Genomic DNA, 18395 nt, shown 5'->3' with positions numbered 1-18395 from the left:
ATTAAAAAAAGGGATGGATTTCATTTGTCAGTTTTTTTTTTGTCCCAATACCCCCTGAAATCACCACAGTTCCAGTGTAGATAGTGCCGCAATGTCCCTGTAGATAGTGCCACAGTGCCTACTGTAGATAGTGCCACAGTTCCCACATATAAAGTGCCAGTGCCCACATAGTACCACAGTGCCCACTATAGATAGTGCCACAGTGTCCACGATAGATAGTGCCACAGTGCCCACATAGTATCACAGTGCCTACATATAAAGTGACACAGTGCCCACATATAAAGTGCCAGTGCCCACATAGTGCCGCAGTGCACATTGTAGATAGTGCCACAGTGTCCCCTATAGATAGTGCCACAACCCCCATATAGCACCCCCCCTGTAGATAGCACCCCCCTGTAGACAGCACGCCCCCCCTGTAGATAGCACCCCCCCTTGTAGATACCACACCCTCCCCTGTAGATAGCGCCACTGTAGCTCAATGTATGAGCGGAATCCCTCTGGCCAGGGATTTCGTATAGATGAAGCCCCTGACGTCTCTGTCCATATATGGACAGTGACATCAGGAGAGCGGAATCCCCTGCCAGAGCGGGCCAGGGATTCCGCTTACAGACGGAGCCCCTGTTGTCTCTGTCCATATATGGACAGTGATGTGAGGAGAGCGGAATCCCCTGCCAGAGCGGACCGGGGATTCCGCTCTAGGGGTAACACCTTGACGTCACTGTCCATACATGGATAGTAACGCCGGGGGCTCCAAGAGTGGAATCCCCTGCCAGAGCGGGGTCTGACCGCTGGGTTATTCCGCTCCTGCAGGGAGCTACAGTGGCGGGGGATGGGCGGGGAGCTTGCTCTCTTTAGGCAGTGGGGTGCTATCTACATGGAGAGGTGCTAGCTACAAGACTGAAGTCCCCGGCCAGAGATCTTGCGATGCTCTGGCCGGGGATTCAATTATTGAAAGCCCGACACCATTGTCCTTCTATAGACAGTAATGTCAATGGCTTCCTCGGGCTCAGCACTCAAAGTAGCGCTGTGTGCGGGGGGAGTCCTCGGCCAGGATCAGTTTTTACCGGCCGTTACAAGAATTGTTTCCTCAAAAACTGATCCATTGACTTCTATGGGAGCCGTTGGGCCATAAAAAAGTGGCCATGTGAATTCACCCATAGAACTTCATTGTTCTGAAAACGGCCGTGTGACGGCCGTTAGACAAACGGCCATCTCACGGCCATTTTTCACTGTCGTGTGAATGTAGCCTTGTTCTCCCTTCCATCTATATCCTACTTCTTGTCTCTGCAAAGAGAAACTTAATTCTTTACTAGTGAATAAAAATCTGTCCTGGTCATGTGATGGACACACAGGTGCTGGACTGGTTACAATTACAGCACAGTTATCAGAACTGTGGCTTGTAATGACCCCCCCCCCCCCCCCACCTGTGTGTCCATCACATGACCAGGACAGATTGTTATCCTCTGGAACTAAACAATGAAGGTTCCTTTCCTTTGACACAAAGCAGAGTTATTGAAAAACGTGAAGGATTGATGCAGAAAGTTTATTGGAAATTCTATAACTTTTCATTATACAAAAATAACGTTTATTTGCTGATAATGGAATAACCCTTTAATCTACCAAATATTCAAGAAATAGGAAAAGATATAAGGCAGTATAAAGGGTAGTCTGCAAACATTGGTCTGCATGGGATCTGTAGACCCAATATGGCAGGATATTTTTAATCAAAGCTATTTGCATTTGCTCATATTTTTTTGATACATTGGATCAATAATAAAAAACAATGGATACGAAGGTGTACAAGTCTTGTTGCATTAGATCTAGGTCAATAGGACATCTTTTCAAATACAGGCCTAACTATGGTTGTACTGTGACTTCAATCTTTTAAAATGAATAGTATGGGTAGGAACAGGGTATAGCTAAAAATCTTAAAATCAGGGATGGGGAATCTTTGTTTAATTTCATCTCAAGACTGCCAAAGTGCCTTTCATATCAAAGTTAAATGTGTGAAAATACATCATCTATAATAATATTATTCTAGTGTTTATGAGACAGTGACACCGGATAACATGAGGGCTCAGATAACATGAAATACACACTTTTCCCACAGATGACCCGGGAGAGTCCCTACTAAACTATGAGACTCCACATGAAGAAGCAGACTGTGTAGACAGCTCCCAGCACCCTGATCTAGCGAAGGTGAGGTGAAACGGTCATTTGTAATAGTGCATAAAATGTATAGTCTTTAATATATGTTTGTTTTTATCTGTATTGCCATTAATAATCTTGAAAATAAATACAAACATTTACCAATCATTTAATTTAAATTTCAGTTTTAGACCAAAAAAAGTGATACAATATACAATTTCCTAATATACTTTTATACCAATTCCTCAATATCAATTCCTCACGGTTTTCAAGATCTCTGCTTGCTGTCATTTAATAGGAATCTTCAAAATGTACTTACAAGGGAAAATAATCTGTCCGGGTCATGTGATGGACACACAGGTGCATGGCTACAAGACAGAGCTCTCATAACTGTACTGTAACTGAAAGGAGCCGAGCACCTGTGTGCTCATCACATGGACAGATATTTATGCACTGTGAATAAACATCGATGGTTCCTATTGAATGACTGCAAGCAGAGATCTTCCAAACCATGAGGAATTGATGCAGAAAGTACTGTATATATAAGAATATTGTGTAGCTTTTCACTATACCATAACGAACCTTCATTTGCTGATATCGGAAAACCTTTTTAATATATATTAGTTACAGACTAGAATAAAATAAAAACTTTGTGCACTTGTCACTGCAATAACTTCAACACTACTTACAGTACATTTCTGTATATCCCATTAAAACCACTGACAGATGAAGTGAATAACACTGATTATCTCGTTACCATGACACCTGTAAGGGGTGGGAAATATTAGGCACCAAGTGAACAGTCAGTTCTTATGGCTAATGTGTGGAAAGCAGGAGAAATGATCAGGCGTAAGGGTCTGAGCGACTTTGAAAAGGGTCAAATTGTGATGGTGAGACGACTGGGCCAATTCATCTCCAAAATGGTAGGGCTTGTGGAGTGTTCTCGGTATGCAGTGGATAGAAACTAATTAAATTGGGCAGGACAACCGGTGTACTGGTGTCAGGTTCAATGGGTGCTCAAGGCTTATCAATACGCCTGGGAAGCTAAAGCTAACCCGTTCAGTCCAATCCCAAAGAAGAGCTACTGCAGCACAAATTGCTTTAAAAGTTGAGAGATGGAAGAAGGTGACCTGGTCTGATGAATCACATTTTCTTTTACATCATGTGGATGCCCGGTTGCGTCGCTTACCTGGGTAAGAAATGGCACCAGGGTGCGCTATGGGAAGAATGCAAGCCAGTGGATTGAGTGTGATGCTCTGGGCAATGTTCTGCTGAGAAACCTTCGGTCCTGGAATTGATATGAATGTTACTTGGGCACGTATCACCTACCTTAATATTGTTGCAGACTAAGTACACCCCTTCATGACAACGGTATTTCCTAATTAGTGGCCACTTTCAGCAGAATAATGGGCCTTGCCACACTGCAAAAATTGTTCAGGAATGGTTTGAGGAACATGACAAAGAGTTCAAGGTTTTGACTTGGCCTCCAAAATCTCCAGATCTCAATCTGATTGAGCATCTGTGCGATGTGCAGAAAAAACAAGCCCGATCCATGGAGGTCCAACCTCACGACTTACATGACTTAAAGGATCTACTGCTAACCTATTGGTGCCAGATACCACGGCACTCCTTCAAAGTTCTTGTAGAGTTCATGCCTTGATGCACTGGCGTAGCTATAGGGGTCGCAGCGGTCGCAATTGCGACCGGGCCCCGAAGCCAGGGGGGCCCACGGCCCCCCGCACCACATCAATAAAAAGTTACTATAGTAACTCGGGCCGCGGGCCCCTGTTACTATAGTAACATACTTTACTTACCTTCCTGGTTCCGGATGGCAGCGGAGGTCCTGACGTCAGGCGCTGTGCGCAGCGCATGACGTCACAGCGCTATGCCGCCGCGCACAGCATCGAGACTACAGAACTCCCGCCGCGGCCGAAGAGGAAGGTAAGGTTACCCTGACTGGCGGGGTCCGACTCCTGGGACCCGCCAACCAGCTGTTTTGAAGGGGCCGCAGCACTCGTACGAGAGCTGCTCCCCTTCATTCCTGTCACTTCATTCCGGTCACACTGTGAATCGGTGTCGGCGATTCACAGTGTGAGCGAGTAGTGAAATGAAGGGGAAGCAGCTCTCGTACGCGTGCTGCGGCCCCTTCAAAACAGCTGATTTGCGGGTCCCGGGCGACACATCAGCTATTGATGGCCTATCCTGTGGATAGGCCATCAATGTTTAGGGATTGCACAACCCCTAAGCCTACGATGTATCAGGCTTAGGGGGCCCATGAGACAGGATCACAGATTGTGTGATCCTGTCTCCTGGGCCCTGTATCTAAGCCAATCACATGGTAGGCTTAGATACATGGCCCATGCGTGATCCTGTCTGCTGGGCCCTGTATCTAAGCCTACCACACTGTAGGTTTAGATACAGGGCCCCAGCACACAGTAATCTTACACTGTATAAGATTACTGTCTGCTGGACCCTGTATCTAAGCCTACCTTGTGGTAGGCTTAGATACAGGGTCCCACAGACAGTATCACACATGGGCACTGTATCTAAGCCTTAGGGTATGTGCACAGACACTAATTACGTCCGTAATTGACGGACGTATTTCGGCCGCAAGTACCGGACCGAACACAGTGCAGGGAGCCGGGCTCCTAGCATCATACTTATGTACGATGCTAGGAGTCCCTGCCTCGCTGCAGGACAACTGTCCCATACTGTAAACATGTTTTCAGTACGGGACAGTAGTTCCACGGAGAGGCAGGGACTCCTAGCATCGTACATAAGTATGATGCTAGGAGCCCGGCTCCCTGCACTGTGTTCGGTTCGGGACTTGCGGCCGAAATACGTCCGTCAATTACGGACGTAATTAGTGTGTGTGCACATACCCTAACACATGTGTTACTAATCATTTTTTGTGTGTTTTCTTACAGGTTCGGTCGTTGGACTACGGCGGATTCCAGGACTACTTCGATGACAGCTTTTTTTTTTATTAATAAAATGGTTAATGAGGGTTGTGTGTTTTTTTTTAATTTCAATAAAATATTTTTTCTGTGTCTTTGTGTTTTTTTTTTAAACTATATTACTACCGCCTTAGTAATGGCCGCCGGCTGATTGACAGCATCCATAGCTAAGGCGGGGCTTAGTGTTAGCGGATGCAGAGTCTAACACTAACCCCCTTTATTACCCCGGTACCCACCGCCACCAGGGGTGCTGGGAAGAGCCGGGTACGATCCAGTACCTGACCATCTGTAGTGATGGTCGGCCACTGGGGCGGCCGCAGGCTCGTATTATCAGGAGGGGAAAGGCCAAAAACAGTGGCCCTTCCCATCCTGGTAATGCTGCCTGCTGCTGCTTTATTGTATCTGGCTGGTTATGAAAATGGGGGGGACCCCACGTCATTTAAAAAAAAATAAAATAAAAAATAATTGGAAAGAACGATGTCGGGTCCCCCCCCCATTTTCATAACCAGCCAGATACAACACAGCAGCAGCAAGCAGCATTACCAGGGTGGGAAGGGCCACTGTTTTTGGCCTTCCCCAGCCTAATCTACCAGCCTACGGCCGCCCTGGTGCCTGCCCGTCACTACAGATGGTCGGGTACTGGTTTGTACCCGGCTCTTCCCAGTACCCCTGGTGGCGGTGGGTACCGGGGTAATAATGGGGGTTAGTGTAGCCTCTGCACCGGCTAACATTAAGCCCCGCCTTAGTAATGGAGGTTGTCAATCAGCCAGCGGCCATTACTAAGGCGGTGATAATAAAGTTTAAAAAGATACAAGCACATAGAAAAAATATTTTATTGAAATAAAAAAACAACCCTCATTAACCATTTTATTGAGAATAAAAAAAACGCCGTCATTGAAGTCCTCGAATCCGAAGTCCAACAACCGAACCTGTAAAAAAAACAAACACAAAAATAATCAGTAACACATAAAGAAGCAAAATTATTATTCTTACCTATCCTGGGTCCAGCGCTGGAGCCGCAATGTCAGCGAGCTGGGCCCTGTATCTAATCCTATCATGTGTGATACAGTATGCTGAGCTGTGTATCTAATCCAATCATGTATGATACTGTCTGCTGGGCCCTATATCTAATCCGATCATGTGTGATACTGTCTTCTGAGCCACTGTATCTAATCCTATCATGTGTGATACTGTCTGCTGAGCCACTGTATCTAATCCTATCATGTGTGGTACTGTCTGCTGAGCCACTGTATCTAATCCTATCATGTGTGATACTGTCTGCTGAGCCACTGTATCTAAACCTATCATGTGTGATACTGTCTGCTGAGCCACTGTATCTAATCCTATCATGTGTGATACTGTCTGCTGGGCCACTGTATCTAATCCTATCATGTGTGATACTGTCTGTTGAGCTGTGTATCTAATCCTATCATGTGTGATACTGCCTTCTGAGCCACTGTATCTAATCCTATCATGTGTGATACTGTCTGCTCAGCCACTGTATCTAATCCTATCCATAGTTTATAGGGTCGTAGTGCTATAGATATGCTATGCTGTCTCATATACACACTTTTTTTTGGGGCGGACACATATGTATTGGGGCTATTTCCCGGACATTTTAATCCCTGAGGGTATGTTCACACGGCAGCGTCCGTTACGGCTGAAATTACTGTGCTGTTTTCAGGAGAAAACAGCACCGTAATTTCAGCCATAATGGCATGTGCAGGCGTCTTTCGCTGCGTCCATTACGGAAGTAACTGAAGCTGGTTTTCCATGGAGTCCATGGAAAACGGCTCCATTTACGTCTGAAGAAGTGACAGGCACTTTTTTACGCGCCGCCTTTTGACAGCGACGCGTAAAAAAAAAATGACCGTCGGCACAGAACATCGTAAGACCCATTCAAATGAATGGGCAGATGTTTGCCGACGCTTTTGAGCCGCATTTTCGGACGTAATTCAATGCTAAAACGCCCGAATTACGTCCGTAAATAGTGTGTGTGAACCCAGCCTTAGTGACGCCCCCGGCTGCTAGTGCTGCATTGTTGGGTCACTTAGGAGACCCAGCGATGCAGCTGACAGCGGACCGTCGGCCATGAGAAGTTTGCGGGGGGGGGGGGCCCAGTAAGAATGTTTGCATCGGGGCCCATGAGCCTCTAGCTACGCCCCTGCCTTGATGGATCAGAGCTGTTTTGGCGGCACAAGAGGGACCTACACAATATTAGACAGGTGGTTTTAATGTTATGGATGAACGGTGTATATACTCCTTTTTATGTGTTTATCCATAAAAAAAAATATTCCAGTTTTCACACACGGACATTTCATGTTTTCTGCAGCTCACTTTTCAGCTTTGCTGCAGAAACTGGGACAAGTTCAGTTCATTATCATTAGAGGGTGAGGGATTTAATCACAGCTCTGTTGTACTACTGGAGACCTACATAAGGCAGGATAGTAACACTTTAGGCTTCGTTCACATCTGCGTCAGGTTTCCGTTCATGGGTTCCGTCAGACCTTTCCACAGGGGAACACATGAACGTAAACCAAACTGAAACAAATGGAAACCATAGCTTTCCGTTTGCATCACCATTGATTTCAATAGTAACGCATCCTTTGCAAATGGTTTCCGTTTGTCACTGTTCTGTAAGGTTTTCCGTTGTTTTGACAGAATCAATAGCGTAGTCAACTGCGCTACTGATTCCGTCAAAACAATGGAATACCTTACAGAATGGTGACAAACGGAAACCATTTGCAATGGATGCGTTATCATTGAAATCAATGGTAATGCAAATGGAAAACTATGGTTTCAATTTGGTTTCCATTCATGGGTTCCCCTGACGGAAAGGCCCGACGGAACCCCGACGCAGATGTGAACGAAGCCTTACGCACAGAAAATTTCCTAGATATAACCCCACTGCTACTGATCTCTGGGGGTGGGGGCTGTACTTCATCTCTTCCTGGAGACTGTACGAAGGTGTGTTCACATTTTGCAGTAAAATTTCCTTTTATTTTTGCGATTTTCAGCAAAACCATAATTTGATTGTGGCGTGCAAACACTTCCTTAAGACAATCTGTCACCATATTTATGCTGCCTTATCTAAGGGCAGCATAATGTGGTGCCAGAGACCCTGATTCCAGCAGTATATCACTGACCTTGTAATGTTCAGTGGACATCATAAAATTAATGTTTTTCTCCTGCATCGCGAGCCAAGCAAAGAGTCCTCTCAATGATGGTCTCACGCTCAGGAGTCCTTGATAATCATTAGCTGCATCTAGCTCCGCCCACCCACTGCTGATTGGCAGCTTTCTCCCCATGCACAGTATTAGGAGAAAGCTGTCAAGCAGCGGCTGGTGGGAGGGGCTAGCCATGGTTCATAAATACAAGCAGCTAAAGAAAAAATATTTTAACAAAAACTACCCAACGCTCATAAGTGAGAGATACACTGTTTGAGTCATGGTTTCTGGCACTACTTTATGTTGCCCTCAGATAGGGCAGTATAAACCTGGTGACAGAGTCCCTTTAATTTATGGCCAATTTTCTGTTCATTTCTGCTGTCATAAAGCACACACTCTCTATTGCTGTTCTATAATCCAGGAAGAAAATTTGTGTTTCCAGGCAACATAAAAAAAAAAAAAGAAAATACATAAACACATTGGGGAAGATTTACAAAACTACAGAATACTGTCTCAATTTGAACTAGTTTATATGCCTTGTGCCAGATTTTGTATGAGTTTTAGACACGTTTTGCACCTCACTAGACAGTTTTGAAAGTGTCTAGAAAAAGGAACATAGCTCGAAATGTATCAAAATTTGGGCGCAAAATATTGATCTATAGTAAACCAACCAAAAAAAAGTGTTTTTGTAAAATGTGCTAAATTTATCATAAAACATGCACCACTGAGTTAATTGTGACACATCATCAACCTGCCTGGTGTAGTTCTAAGTGGTCTAAGTTTATGACAGTAATAATAAATCTACCCTATTATTTATTTTCTATACACTTACATTTTATTGATTAAACATGAAACAGTTTTTGGCCCCATGCACACGAACGTAAAAACGCCCGTAATCACGGGCCGTAATCATGGGCCATAATTACGGGCCCATAGACTTTTATTGGCCACGGGTACCTCCCGTATGCTTACGGGAAGGTGCCCGGGCCGTTAAAAAATATAGAACATGTCCTATTTTAGGCCGCAATTACGGCACGTAGAAGTCTATGGGGCTCCCGTAATTACGGGTGACTACGTGTGTGCACCCGTAATTACGGGAGTGTTGCTAGGCGACGTCAGTGGATAGTCACTGTCCAGGATGCTGAAAGAGTTAAACGATCGGCAGTAACTCTTTCAGCACCCTGGACAGTGACTTCCGATCACAATATAGATCGTGTAAAAAAAATAGAAGTTCATACTTACCCAGAACTCCCTGCTTCTTCCTCCAGTCCGGCCTCCCGGGATGACGTTTCAGCCCATGTGACCGCTGCAGCCAATCACAGGCCAATCACAGGCTGCAGCAGTCACATGGACTGCCGCGTCATCCAGGGAGGTCGGGCTGGATGTCGAAAGAGGGACGCGTCACCAAGACAACGGCCGGGTAAGTATGAATTTCTTTTACTTTTACCTCGGAAAGGGCTGCCCCTTCTCTTTATCCTGCACTGATAGAGAGAAGGGGCTGCCGCTTAGTGCAGTGCAATTTTGCAGCAAAAACTTGCCCGTAAATACGGGTGGAATACTGGTGACACCAGACCCGTATTTATGGGCACGGGTCCGTAAATACTGGTGCAATACCGGTCGAATACGTGTGACCAAGGACCCGTATTTACACCAGTATTTACGGGAGGAAAAAAATACGTTCGTGTGCATGAGGCCTTACTGGATAAAAAAAAGAATTTTGTTTGATACATTAGAGATGATGTGCACAAATTATTTTTCTAACGCTCACATCTGTTGTCCTATTCACCTCAATGTAAGAAAACAACAAATAACGAAAAGTGCATCATCTCATTGATCATATTTTTATCTGGCAGTTTTTGCATTATAGTCAATGGGACAAAGGATGACAAAAAAATAAATTATGCAACAGATAACAACAAATTACAAATAAGATGACAAATTGTTGTGTGAACAGAGATTTAGAATATAGAATTTCTTGTTATAAATTGTTAGTGAAAAGTTGAATTTCCCCTTAGAGACGTATGAAAGTTTTTGAATATATTATATTGAATCTTCTTCCATTTTCACCTAGTACCTTTCAGAAACGGATGAATCTATAGGAACTATCAGGACTTTTGAGCGTAACAATCTGTTTTCCTTAGATTCTGATCTGTGTGTAAGTAACTGAACCATATATACCGTACCATTATCTCGTCACTGATTTTCATTTGACACGTATACATATATTGTATTTACAACTGTGCATCAGTTCTATTAAATCTTAGATATGTATCTAACATTATTAGGCTGTAATTCTTTTCTATCACCATATTTAATCTTTATTGGAAAAAAGCACATCTAAAATGGCAATACTGTACAACCACATACATAACGGTGAAACATGTCTTTAGGGATACAAGCTATTGTTTTCCTAGTTAATCTCTTTGTGTTATTATTCTTAGATAACAAAGATGCAAAATTCAGCAAGCGACATGATCAAACCATTCAACGAAAAGACAACTAAAAGGATTATGATATCTTGTAAATCTTTAAGTCTGAATCTTCAGGCCTGCATCAAAGAAAATGAGAGTGAACCAGTAACCAATGTATGTTTATAGTAGAAAAAAGATATGGCAATACTGTTATATGGACATGATTAAATAAACTACAATACTATTGCTAAAATGCCGACTGGTTTGTGCTTTCAGCACAATTACATACTATATAAACGGGCTGACCACAGAAAACTTTTGTAACTCTCTGTTCACATAACCTTGTCCATAAATCTGACATATACATTTCTATATAAAAAAAAATTGTATTGAAATGTATACTGCAACACTCTGATATAATTCTCTGACCCAACATACACCAGTATGTCCAGATAGAGAATAAAAAAAAAATTAAAAAAATATTTCTTACAACTCCTCCACAAATGTTAAATCGATGTGAACCAGTTTGTACTTTAGTGTTAAACTTTGCTTAGAGACTTAATATAACTTAAAGTAGTTGTCCAATTTGAACAATCTCTACTTAATGGAAGAGTCCATTGACAATAAGCTGATCACAAAGTATCTTCCTGCAGGGACCCCTGGCAATCAGCTGTAATCTGTGGGGAAACCTTATAGTAAGTGTTCTCTTTCCCTGCAGCACCACCACAGGGGAAATGAAGCATTACACAGTGCCCATTCGGATCAATGTGTTGTCTGTCTAATGCAGGACAGGACAGATCCTCCAGAGTTAGAGATGCTTTTTGTAGCCATTCTCCTCTTTGTAACCGCTCTAGCCAAGAGATGAGAATCCTGAACAGAGAACCCCTTTAATAACTAAGAATTCCCTCATAGGGTATATAAACACTAGCCAACCTTTTTAAGCTAGCCTTACGGTTGTTACATGTATTGACAGCCGTCAAAACGGATCCATTGACTTCCATGGGGGCCGTCTATTTTTTGACGGACAATATTCACGGGCCGTTAAAAGAACGGCAGTGTGAATACAACCATACGACATCATCATTCAAAAATCGTCCATCACACTGCCGTTTTTACTGTCATGTGAAGTGTTAATGTGTATCATCACTAACTTTTTTCTTGTACTATAGCTGATTAAGCAGTAAAATGCTAGCCACCACCATAGTGTTTAACAAAAACAAGATGGAAAATTTGTCTTCTCTGGTAATGCTGTCAACAATTATCGTCATGGTCAGGTTTAGTGCAGGAGCTTGGAAGTAATTCCCGCGCAAGTGAATATTACATTAGAATCTGTGATTTGTATAATTTTAAGTGTTTAGAAATTAGGTATTAATAACATTATTGTATGAATATGTATCAAAAGGGATGGAGAGAAAGCTGGCCATAAATGGAAAAATTAAAATGTCTTATTAGGACCAATATTGTAGGAAACCTCTGTGGAAAAATAACAAGTACTTCTTATGGGTTAAAGTGCTTCTTATCCCAATCACTAGATTGACCGTTGATTCGAGTCAGAGCACGCTTAGGCTGGGTTTACATATACAGTGGATATAAAAAGTCTACACACCCCTGTATTTGTCATGTTACAAAATCAGTCCAAGATGAATCATTTCAGAACTTTTTCCACCTTTAATGTCACCTATAATCTGTACAATTGCATTGAAAAACAAACTGAAATCTTTTAGGGTGGATAAATAAAGAACAAAAATAATGTGGTTGCACACCCTTAAACTAATACTTTGCTGAATTACCCTTTGACTTTATTACAGCATTCAGTCTTTTTGAGTAGAAGTCTATCAGCATGGCACATCTTGACTTGGCAATTGTTGCCCACTCTTCCTTGCAAAAGCGCTCCAAATCTGTCAGATTGCGAGAGCATCTCTAGTGTACAGCACTCTTCAGATCAAACCACAGATTTTCAATGGGATTCAGGTCTGGGCTCTGGCTGGGCCATTCCAAAACTTTGATCTTCTTCTGGTGAAGCCATTCTTTTGTTGATTTGGAGGTATGCTTTGGGTTGTTGTCGTGCTGAAAGGTGAAATTCCTCTTCATTTTCAGCTTTTTAGCAGAAGCCTGCAGGTTTTGTGCCAATATTGCCTTATATTTGGAACTGTTCATAATGCCCTTCACCTTGACTAAAGCCCCAGTTCCAGCTGCAGAAAAACAGCCCCAAAATGCTGCCTCCACCATGATTCATTGTGGGTATGGTGTTCTTTTGGTGAAGTGCAGTGTTGGCTTTGCGTCAAACATACCTTTTGGAATTATGGCCAAAAAGTTCAACCTTGGTCTCATCAGACCATAACACGTTTTCCCACATGCTTTTGGCAGACTTGATGTAGGTCTTTGCAAAACATAGCCGGTCTTGGATGTTTTTCTTAGTTAGAAAAGGCTTCCAAATTGGCACCCTACCTCACATCCCAGACATATGAAAAATACGGGAGATTGTTATCACATGCACTACACAACCACTACCTGCCAGAAAGTCCTGCAGCTCCTTTAATGTTGCTGTAGGCCTCTTGGTAGCCTCCTGGACCAATTTTCATCTTGTCTTTTCATTAAGTTTTGAGGGACGTCCAGTTCTTGGTAATGTCACTGTTGTGCCAAATGTAATCCACTTCTTCACTGTGTTCCATGGTATATCTAATGCCTTGGAAATTCTTTGGTACCCTTCTCCTGACTGATGCCTTTCAACAATTAGATCCCTTTTATGTGTTGTAAGCTCTTTACGGACCATCGCTTTTGCTGTCACATTCAACAAAGAAAATGTCAGGAAAATCCTAATAGAACAGCTGAACTTTATATGGGGTTACTCAGAATCACTTTAAATAATGGCAGCTGTGTACTGAGTACTATTTAACATGAGTTCAAATGTCATTGGCTAATTCTGAACACAATCACATCCCCAATTATTAGAGGCTGTTCACACTTATGCAACCACATTATTGTAGATTTTTATTTTGTTTTTTCCCCTCTAAATTATTTCAGTTTGTTTTTCAATGGAATTGTACAAATTATGGGTCACAATAAAGGTGGAAAAAGTTCTGAAATGATTCATCTTGTACTGACATGACAAAAACCCGGCATTTTAACAGGGGTATGTAGACTTTTTATATCCACAGTATTAGTTGTGTCCGGCCAGTTGTTTTATGCCTCAGCTTGACATAACTGATGACTAACGTTGTGCACTTTGTGCACCAGTTCAGCGTCCATAGACTGTCATTGCCGGACAGAAAATTATCCATACAGCATTTTTCTGTCCAACACAGGGATGCATTCATTGTCACAACTGATGTATCAGATGGCAAAACTGCTCCCATAGGAAAGCATGGGATCACTTCTGGCATCTGATTCACTCTAGCTGGAGGGAAACAAAACTGAATTGCCGGACATATGTGAAGGGGGCTTTAATAGGTTGAACTAGATGACCCTTTTTAAACCTTACTAACTATGCTACTGCGAATGTCAAATCATATTCTGATCCTTGACTGGCATGTAAATTTGATATAGGCCAAGTTGGACCTTCAAAAGGGTTCTTTCTCTCTGTTTCTATGTAAATTTTATGTTTCTATCCGGGTCCTGTTAATTACTCTGCTGTTTGCCCATGTCCGCAGATTGAACCCTTCTTTATAAGTGTAGCTCTCTATGACATCAAAGAAGGGAGGAAGATATCAGCAGATTTCCATGTAGACCTAAACCACGACATTGTGAGACAAATGATTTGCCCTTCCACAGGACCTGTGGGAAATGGTACAACTTCACTATCTGACAGTCCTACCAAAGTACAGGAAGAGCCCAAAGTCCGTGGCTTCCATGAAAAATGGATGCAGTATCCTAAGCAGGTAAAGGAGTATTTTACAGGTCATTTACTAATGAATACAGATGTAGCCAAGTTTATCTTGACTCTGATAACTTGCTGCAGCGTGACATTACACAACAAAAGCCATTGAAAAGGTCAAGTTAAAGTTTCTCGACACTGTGTATTTAATGCATTAAAAGTCAAGATAAAGATGGCTACATCTGTACATGCTTACTACCTTCCACAACTGTAGTGTTCAGCTATGAACATGATTCTAATACATTTATGCATCTGTATTTCTCCCCCTCTTCTTTATGGCAGTACCCTGATGGTATCAGGAAGTTCTCCATCCATTGTTTTCCATTTTCCATCTCTAATTACAGTTCCTTGCAAAAGTATTCACCCTCCCTTCTGGTGTTTTTCATTGTTTGTTGCATTACTACCTGGACTTAAAATGGATATTAAATTAGATTTTATGTACCTTATTTTACAAAATAGTCCAATTTTATGGCGGCTAACTCTTTATCAATTTAAAAACAGGAGGCCTCTCCTGGTGATAATTTTTTTTTTAATTATTCCAGCCAATCGCCATGCAGGGAGCTCCAGCATTTCTCCATTCCATATGGTGTATGAGGGTTCCATTGTACAGGAATTTTTTTGGAAGGGGCTGCAGAATTAAACCAGGGCAGCGGCCTCTTCATTGTCAGGAACGGTGGGGACTCGGAGGTTGGACCTCCACCAATTAGAAAGTGATTGGACATCCTAGCAATGTGCCATCATATTCTATTGGAACCCCCCTCTAATTAAAAGTTTATTTTTTTTTATTGTTTACAGCTCCTACAGGATATTTGCTAGTAAGAATTAGGGGACAGATGGATAGAAATATGACTACAGGATCAGACTACACAGGCTTTGTTTGTTGTCTGCTTTCATGGTAACAAATAGGCCTGTATAGGAGCTGTGGGCACAAAATGAAAAGAGATTTTTATTTAAGACTATTTGCAAAATTGCTTCATTTTTTCACTTTAGATGCATTTGAACAATACATTAAAATTATTTGCAAAGATGAACAAAGTCTTTAAATTGTATGTTGCATGTACTGTAAGTAAATTCGAAATCCAGTTTCTTGGGTTCTACAATGTTCTGAAATTCATGTTTTGAGCCTCTATATTTTTATTTCACAGGCCATTTTCTCTGTGACTAATCCACATAATGAGGTGGTTTTAGTTGCTAGAATAGAAAAAGTTCTTATGGGAAATATTGCCAGCAATGCTGAACCATATGTGAAAAATTCGGATTCTAGCAAGGTACAGTATATGCAGTTGGGATATTGTATACAATGCTATTTTGTAAATTTGTACTTGTTCCTTATTACATAGAGAGATGTGTTTTACTATTGTTTGATAGCTGGCTTGTCCTCCAGACTACAATAAGTAGTCATTTGAGGACAACAGTCGATACGTTAAGTAAAGATGAATATGTTGTCTTTGGGCACACTCCAGTCTGTAGAACAAATATCTATGTCTCTTGGGGTTAATTTCTTTCGGAAATAATTTATAGCAACTGCCTATGAGCAGAAATGCATTAGCAGGCCATGGAGTGCAGGCTTTTGAGTTCTTTCCATCTACAAAAGCTCCTTAAGCTATATTTGGCCCAGTAAAAATATTTGTTGTGTTTCTTTTTTGTGGGTACTTTTACATCTTATCTTGTGTTGACATAAACTAGTAAAAGCCATTTTTAGGCAAACAAACATTTCAAATATGATATTATTTATTTGTCTACACTGATGTGTTGTGTATATGTTTTTTTTTTTAGACAGCACAAAAACTGATGAAGTCAGCAAAGCAGTTTTGTAGCAGATTGGGGAAATATCGGATGCCATTTGCATGGACAGTCAGGTAATTAAAGTTAATAGTAAATGAACACTATAGGGCACACAAATCAACAGTTTCTATATTCCCTGTTCGGTCATATGGACATCACAGAGGAGGGTCCCTCACACTGGGCCCCCCTATACGAGCCTGAGTGGAGGTCCACTAGCATGTAGTGGCTCTTGCTCTGGCGGACTTTGGCCGTGCATGTATTACATTGACAGCCATTCATCTGTACTGCCATTATGTAATACTGCATTTGTGCCTGGCTTGCCACGGCTTTCACCGGCAAAATCAACTGTTTGCTAATCGCTGCAGTGGCTCCCATGTAAAAGGGGTTGTCTATAATAAGACAACACTTTACAAAGAAAATAAAGATGTTTAATTGCGCCACATTTATCAAAATGGCGAAAACTACATAATACATTTAGCAAGAAGGGGGAGAAAGTGATCTGTCCTAATCAACTATTGTCAATGGTGCATCCTGTGTTATCTGCATCCAGCTTTTGAAACAGATGTTAAGGGCCTGTTCAGATCACCGTTGCCCTTCGGTTGAGGGGTTCCGTCTGAGGTTTCCGTCGGGTTAACCCCTCAACGGAAAGGCAAACGGAAACCTAAACTTCCTTTTCCCTCACCATTGATATCAATGGTAACGGAAACATTGCTAAAGGTTTTGGTTTGTCATCGTTGTGACAGGGTTCCGTTGTTTTGACAGAATCAATAGCACAGTCGGCTGCACTATTGATTCTGTCAAAACAACGGAACCCTGTGGCAATGGTGACAAACTGAAACCATTAGCAAAGTTTCTGTCACCATTAATATCAATCGTGATGCAAACGGAATCTAAGGTTTCCGTTTGCCTTTTCGTTGAGGTGTTCCCCCGACGGAAACCTCCGACGGAACCCCTCAACGGAAGGGCAACGGTGATGTGAACACAGCATAACTTTCATTGTAATCCTGAGATAATTGTCAGATAAGTGACAGTCTATTGAGAGATCAGTAAACAGTGAGAAAACTGCAATATTTTAGGATTATTACATTTTTTTTAAAGTTTGTTAAAAAAAATATAAAATCACCAAATGAAAATAACATAAAAATTTTATTTAAACAAAAGCACATTTTTTTTTAACAATAGATTCCCTTTAGGAACAGGGCGAACTAGGGCACTTAATAATTTGCTGAGCAGATATGTAAGGAGCACAACCTAATGAATTAATTATTTGCCATTCTATTTGTGAAAGGACTTTGATCTGTTTTACTGTATATTTTTCCACTGATAATGACGGCATAATAAATTTAGAGCAACTATTACAAATTAGTCATACACTTCACAGAAATATGTGGAAAAAGGCGCATACCTATCATAAATTTGGCACACCCCACTAATTCAATTTCACTAATGCACATTCTGACATGTTTGATTTAATAAATGTGCTCCTATGTTTTGTATTTGTCTTACCACATTCTGACTTTTGATGTTGATACATTTTTCCTCAAGGACTGTATATACTTTTGACTAAGGAACAATTATCATGGCTGCCATCAAGGCAATACAGATGGTGCTCCTGACAAATTAATCTAAAAAAAGGGACCCAAACACATCTGTCATCCATCACCCACCAGTCACTAAATCCCGTGCAGTTTAATTTTTGTAAAGCAGTACTCTCCTCCCCCTCAACCAGAGAGCCACCAAATAAATTTCCCACCAACTAAAAGATTGGGAATAAAAGACCAGGAAGCGAAAAAACACAAAGGGGTCCTGGCTTTTAAACTGTACGGGGCCCAGAAACTAAAAGTAACGGCTCTGTCAATTAGTAACCCATTACCGAGTTTTCCTTTATGAGTGTAGGTTCAATTTCAACCGTATATAAAGTTATTAACATGTTCTCTCCTTTAACTACAGGTGTGGCTTAATGTAGCAAGTTGTAGGGGGATTTAAAATTCTTGTGGTTTTCCTGAGAGTCCTACATCCTAATAATTCTCAGCAGACTGGGTTGTTAACTTTA

General features: G+C 41.7%; 1 protein-coding gene across 5 annotated transcripts in view; it reads left to right on the top strand.

The window, feature by feature from the left end:
• DOCK10 (dedicator of cytokinesis 10) overlaps window positions 1-18395 on the top strand; it is a 320008-nt gene that overhangs the window by 197456 nt on the left and 104157 nt on the right. For all 5 annotated transcript variants that reach the window (XM_075861478.1, XM_075861480.1, XM_075861477.1 and 2 more), the window contains exons 9-14: window positions 2111-2199; window positions 10344-10427; window positions 10714-10857; window positions 14334-14561; window positions 15703-15825; window positions 16334-16416. In XM_075861478.1, the coding sequence (XP_075717593.1) occupies window positions 2111-2199; window positions 10344-10427; window positions 10714-10857; window positions 14334-14561; window positions 15703-15825; window positions 16334-16416 (751 nt within the window). The remainder of the gene's footprint in view (window positions 1-2110; window positions 2200-10343; window positions 10428-10713; window positions 10858-14333; window positions 14562-15702; window positions 15826-16333; window positions 16417-18395) is intronic.

Source organism: Rhinoderma darwinii, chromosome 4 (assembly GCF_050947455.1).
Source record: "Rhinoderma darwinii isolate aRhiDar2 chromosome 4, aRhiDar2.hap1, whole genome shotgun sequence".
Taxonomy (NCBI): domain Eukaryota; kingdom Metazoa; phylum Chordata; class Amphibia; order Anura; family Rhinodermatidae; genus Rhinoderma; species Rhinoderma darwinii.
This window is presented reverse-complemented; position numbering and strand designations above follow the sequence as displayed.